This window comes from Vulpes lagopus, chromosome 2 (genome assembly GCF_018345385.1).
Source record: "Vulpes lagopus strain Blue_001 chromosome 2, ASM1834538v1, whole genome shotgun sequence".
In the NCBI taxonomy this organism is placed as follows: domain Eukaryota; kingdom Metazoa; phylum Chordata; class Mammalia; order Carnivora; family Canidae; genus Vulpes; species Vulpes lagopus.
Genome location: NC_054825.1, coordinates 115,643,099 through 115,649,098, shown reverse-complemented (window position 1 = coordinate 115,649,098; position 6,000 = coordinate 115,643,099). Strand labels below are relative to the sequence as shown.

Below are 6,000 nucleotides of genomic sequence, written 5' to 3'. Positions count from 1 at the left end.
TCCTTGTTAATCAGGCTGCAGTCGTGTTTGGACGCGACTTGTCTGGCTGTCTGAAAAGTGACACACAATGGCTTGTCCTTTCAGGCACTGATGTAAGGCCATCTGGTAGGTGTGGGATTTCCCAGCTGTATTATAATTTTTTTGAATTAAACATTTTTGACCACATAGACAATAAAGGGCAGAGACACCGCCTAGGTGGCCCATAGTGATCCCTCTGTTTAGGCTTGCAGAAAGAAAAAAGACAGAAAAAGAAAAAAATAAAAGGAATTCAAAGAAAAAGCAAGAAAGGAAGCAAAAAAGAACAGTGTACATAATTAAGAAGCAGTGTTATAAATTCAAAAACACTATTTGCAAGGAAAAAAAAGAACTTCACTTCGTTGCCTTTTTATCCCAGGGCCAACCTGAAGGGGTAAACATTGTAAGGGTTTATAAAAATAAACTCCCCTGAAGGGTGCGTTTTAAGTGGACCAGTGATTTCTTCCTTTCCAAGAACAGGAATTTTATAGAAAAAAGTACTCTCAAGTAGTGGAAGAAAAAAGGGAACATTTTGTAATAGAAATATTACTCTTGTATTTTCTATTTTGAGTTTAGACGTTAGATTCCATTAGAAAAAAAAAATGTACAAGTGCTTTCCCTGTGCAAGATGTTTCCCTGAAAATGGATCTGGTTTCAGATCCTGTTATTTCGACATTACAATTTGTTTTCCTATGGAACACTGAGACAATATAATAAATTACAGCTCTCCTGCTGAAGTTTACTTGTTTCTCTTTTTTCTTCATGCTAATAGTCACAAAAATCATTCAAGTGCTGCCTTATCTTACCTTTGCAAGAACTTCCAAGCGTTTGAGAAACCAAGTTTCTTCTTTTAAGAAAATTAGAATTCATTGGGGACACAGAGTAAACATGTCCTGTGCGTTTATTGCGTATCCTCTTTGGACTCCAATTATATAAAATTACTGGGCATTTGGACATAGGCTGGGGTTGAAGTTCAAAAGTATTTCATCTTCGATGAAAGAAATTCCTAAATAAACAACACACGAGAGAAATATTTATATTTTTTCAAGGAAAAAAACTTTCTTTTAAGCTGAGTCATATTTTTCAAGCAAACTATTAGTGTTCAGTACATACTGTTGTCATTATAAAGGTAGATCCTAATGGATCTCAACTTATGAATACTCTATAAAGGATCAGTGTACAGTTATTCCTAGTCTCCTAAAAATGTGTTTTCTTTTTAAAAATATTTTAAATATATAACCCAGGTACACAGTCTCTGCAGCTCGTTTAATTTTTGAGGTGTGATGGTGAATGCACATGGTGAGAGCATGTGAGTTTATACACATCATCTCCAAGTCCTTAAGGGGTTGCTGGTGGCTGCAGTTAGTGGAGGAAGGACACCGATAAGGTGTTGTTGTGGGTCCAGGGCAGAAACATAGACAGTCCTGCTTAAAAAATGCTGTGTTCTGGAAGGGGGCTCATCTTTTCGGTCCGGCACTGTGTCAAGGGCAGTGGACGCGGAACTTTCTCCTTTATAAGACCTGTTTCTTGGGGAGTGGATTTCTATTGTCCTACATGTGTTTTAAACTTGGGCTTGGAGGCTGTAGACCCAGAGCCACCTTCAGTGGTCAGTTAAAAAATTAATTTTGCAAATTACAACCCTGCTCAATTTGGCTTTTCAAAGCTTCAGCTCTGAGACCAACTGTGCCCTTCCTAATTTGGAAATATTTTCTTTCTGGTGTTTATTTTGACATGGACCCGGCTATCTACTTTGGTGGCTATTTTTGGCATCCCATGGGAGCTCCTTCCCTGGTCGCCATAGTGCAGACAAACACTCAAGAAAACCAAGAACTGCGTGCTTTCATAAAGCATTTATTTTTATTTGAAAACATTATACAGGCATTACATTGCCACAGCCAGTCCATAGGGGAGCATGCAAATATCAAAAATGGAAAGTTTGTTCGACTTATTGGTGTAAATCTTTTATTTTTTTGTTGAGGGGGGGTTCGTATTTTCCATTTGTGGTGTCTGGATTAGTGTGCTTTGTGGTGTGGCTTGACAATAGAATCCTACCCATGGGGTAAAATCTGTCCTGGTAGCTAGCTGGGGACTCCTAAGTGTTTATAACTCAAAACCAAACCCAAAACAAACAATACTACACGCCTGTCAAAAGGTTAATAGCACAAGTTAGCAATATCTAAACTAAACATCGAAAGGTTTTCGGGGGACACAGTGGTGCAAATTCTTCCATTGCTTGGTCTACCTGGTTGTGTATTACAGAGTCTGGAGCAGTGGGAAGGTGTGACCCAGGCGAGCACTGTCTTCCGCCCCCCCCCCCCCGGTGCCCCCCCTCCGGGGGCAGGTTTTCAGGGAGGAAGTGAGAACCTGCATTTACCGCCAGTGGCCTATGGTTTGCTCAGAGGATCCAATTGTGTACAAGTTGCTGAAGTAGCGCTGGTAAGGGGGTGTGGGAGGTGCGGAGGGGTGAAAGGAGGAGCTGTTGGCTGGTGTCTACTGAGGTTGTGAGATTTCCAAAACGAAAAGAGCTAGAGATAATGTTGTCGTACATCCCACTTCCCACCCCACTCCCGCAGGACCAGTGTTTTAACACAGAAGAGTCTGTTCTGTGCTATTTCCCACCCCCCACCCCCACCCTGTTCAACCTGGAACACCTGATCTCGGACAGGTCACAATGTTACCAGCCTTTCTACCTGGAGACGGATGAACACAGTGAAGTACCCCAGTGACATGAAAGTCTTGTGCACAAGGACTCTGGATGATAGAGGGTGTAGGGTGAGTTCACCTTAACATTCACACTGGGATTCCGTACAATGGAGTCAATTAAAATAGCCTAGAAAATAAGCCAGATGGCTGCTCTTGGCCATCTGCTGATTGCAAACCTTTTATGAAATTAAAATTTTTTAAAAAAACATTCCCAGTCCACTGAGTTGACTTGGAATAGCTTCATCCACTTATTTCTCATAAGACTTTACTAAGCGTCTACAAATTAGTGTCATAAAAATGAATAAAAAAAGTCTAAAACATTTGGCTTTAAAATAAATACTAAGGATGCAATAAATCAAGCAAATTATGCCAACTGAAGGAATGTAAACACAAAAATAAAACCACAGTCTTTAAAGGTCTTCAGATCTGAATGGACAAAATAGTCAGAGAAAGGTATTTAATTGGTTTAAAGGTAGCAGAGAGCAGACACTGGCAGGTTGTTTTGACTTGATACAGCTTTAACATAGTTCTTGTTTTCTTTTTTTCCTCCGAAAAGAAAATACATTTCTGAGGGGGCTAATCAGTGATGACCATCAAATCTTTATATCCGAGGAGATAGTTTTTCTTCCCCCTCTCCAGGGGCAGGACCACACCCCCTGGGTAGAAGGCGGGTGGAGAGGCCATCTGGTGCTACCAGCACGCCATGCTCCCTACCCTGCCTGGGATTTAAGCCTGTGCAGGCTCTATGGGAATCCCCATGGGGCTGCAACCTGTCCTACTTCACACGGACCCCTCTGGTGTTTTGCTTTGTTTGCTTAAGATGTGTTGATCTGAACTGCCCACAGTTTCATAAGCATTTATTCTTCCTTTACAAACCCTGGACCCCATGGCGGATCTTTCTGAAAGGCATTGAAGCCAGCCAACCTTAAAGACTATTTCACATACTGACACATAGAATCTATTCCAGATTGTCGAGGTCTGTGGTGTTGCTGGTTTTTTTTTTTTTTTTGTATGTGTTTGAAAAAAGTTACATTAAGAGCAACAAAATTAGACTAGTGACATATCCCTCAATGCCTTAGTAGGACCCTGCATTGTTCTCTGTGTCCCTAAGAATATGGTGTGGCTATATTCTGCTATTGAAGGGAGGCCCAATATGACCAAAATGCCAAACTTTTTCATTCATGACATCTTTATCACTACGAGGTGGTCAGATCCATCAAGCTATTGTCAGAGATTGCTCCACATCAGCACCTTGACTTTGTTGGGAGGCTACACAACCAATGATACTCCACAATAAAGGTAATTTCCATGCTGGTGTCACACAATTAAAAAGGGTGTCACACAATTTAAGAGGGCAGAGGGCCATGGCTTTTTCCAATGACTTGAGTAATTTCCATAGTATCACTAAAGAAATCTAGGAATTAAAGGTAAGATCAAATAAATTTTTGGAAGAGAAGATATAGGGAGGGGCAGAAAGATTTAATATATATATATATATTACCCTAAACATACATGATATTATTTCTGGGGTTTCCTAGAAGCCACAGAAAGGAAACATTCCTTTTCCTGTTATTACAGGGACTTCATCAGCAGAATCACGTGGCACAACAGAAAGGCAATGGCCTGGAGTAATCAGAGATTGAAATATAAAAAGGCTCAAGTGTTTGTTTTATATCTATTCCTAGAATAGAGAATTATATGGTCAGTTGCCCCTCCCCACAAGGGTCACAGCACAAAATATTATTGAGCAGGCAATCCAACAGGTAACAGAGGAAACCATTAGCCACCAGGTCCCTAGGATAAGGAAACGTCTCAGGGGTGGAGCTCCTGTGGCGTGCAGCACTCATACAGACTGTGCAAAAAAATAAAGTATGATTCTTAAAAAGTGACTTGCCATAGAAAAGTGGGATTTGTGTTAACTACATGTGGGTCTGGCAAATAGTTCTCATCAGGAGTACAAAACAGCCTCCTGAACGTTAGTGTAATAAGAGTAACAATAATAATACAAATAATAATAACACTTGCTTTTAATTCAAAAGTCTTCACAGTAATTAATGCAGGAGGGCTGTGATCAGGATACATACTAGCTAGGCGTCTCTCTAAGTCAGGTGGCTCGGGGCCTGCGTCTCCGGCGATGGTGAGCGCATGCCCCTTACAGGCTTTCAGATTTGCTACCTTGCAGTCCACCTGTGCAAACCGCACCTAATAAATACCTTTCTCTATGTACAATACAGAGATGGAGGGCAAGCACGTGGCCACGGCGTGGACTTCAATGGGCTGGGAGGGCCGCTCCCTAGGCCACGCGCACGTGGGGCTCCTCTTCGGTCTCCTGGCCCAGGCTGGTGTAGGTGACCGAGGGCTCCACTTGAGCCGTGGCCGGTAAGTCCACAACGGGTCCTGAAGGATTGCGGAACTGCTTGTACACACGGGGGTCCTGGGCTACGTACGTGGAGGTGGACGAGTAGAGCACCAGCCCGATGAGGATGGTGAAGAAAGACAGGAGATAAAGGCCTGAAAACTGAACAACACAACAGCGAGGTCATTGGGCAGGTCCCAGCAGGGCCACTTGGGCGTGAAGGAGGCACACAGGCACCAGAGCTGAGCATGTCCCAGAGGAGCTGGCAGCTTGACAGGTTCGCCAAGGCCCTTGATGGAGAGGGAATGTTCTCTTCCTACACGAGCTCGGTCTTAGTGATTTTCCTTATCTTTTTTCTCGGTTCTATGGTGAACCCTGAAGATCACTTAGCTAATGTCCCCAAAAGTGCCAGTCTGAGTACCTGACATGGGAGAGCTAGTGAAGCACCAATTAAAATACGTCAAGTTAAAAGCAAAACAAAAACAACCCCCCCCACACACACACAACAAAACCACCCCCCTCCAACATCTCTCAACAAAGAGTTGGTTGGTTGTGGCTTTGTTAAGCCCAGGAGAAACACAGATATTCCATGTAAGGTGGTAATGAAGCCATCAATACCAAACCCCTCCCCGACACAGCTGCACTGGGCACTCTTGTTGTACCTTAATCTGATTCAGACACTATTTGTCTTCCCCGTAGGAACTGACTTTTGTGGCTATCTTTGCAAGAATTGACTGTCCTTGGGCTGAAAAAAAAAATAGTGTGACATCCCATCCTTGCTTCACTAAGCTGGAAACAACCAACCAAAGCTGTACAGGTAGCGTCCTGCTTCCTAAAGTAGTGGCTTGACAATTCACAAAGATTTGTGGGGGAAAAGAAAAGAAAATACTGGTTGATACAAGTGCCTGTGAATTTATGAACAGTTT

At 42.6% G+C, this 6,000-nt stretch overlaps 1 protein-coding gene across 1 annotated transcript in view; it reads right to left on the bottom strand.

Moving 5' to 3' along the window:
• Positions 1–1,850: 1,850 nt before the first annotated feature.
• SLC35F1 (solute carrier family 35 member F1) overlaps positions 1,851–6,000 on the bottom strand; it is a 395,559-nt gene continuing 391,409 nt past the window's right edge. Inside the window, exon 8 of the mRNA XM_041746574.1 lies at positions 1,851–5,236. Within this exon, the coding sequence (XP_041602508.1) occupies positions 5,012–5,236 (225 nt within the window). The 3' untranslated portion in view covers positions 1,851–5,011. The remainder of the gene's footprint in view (positions 5,237–6,000) is intronic.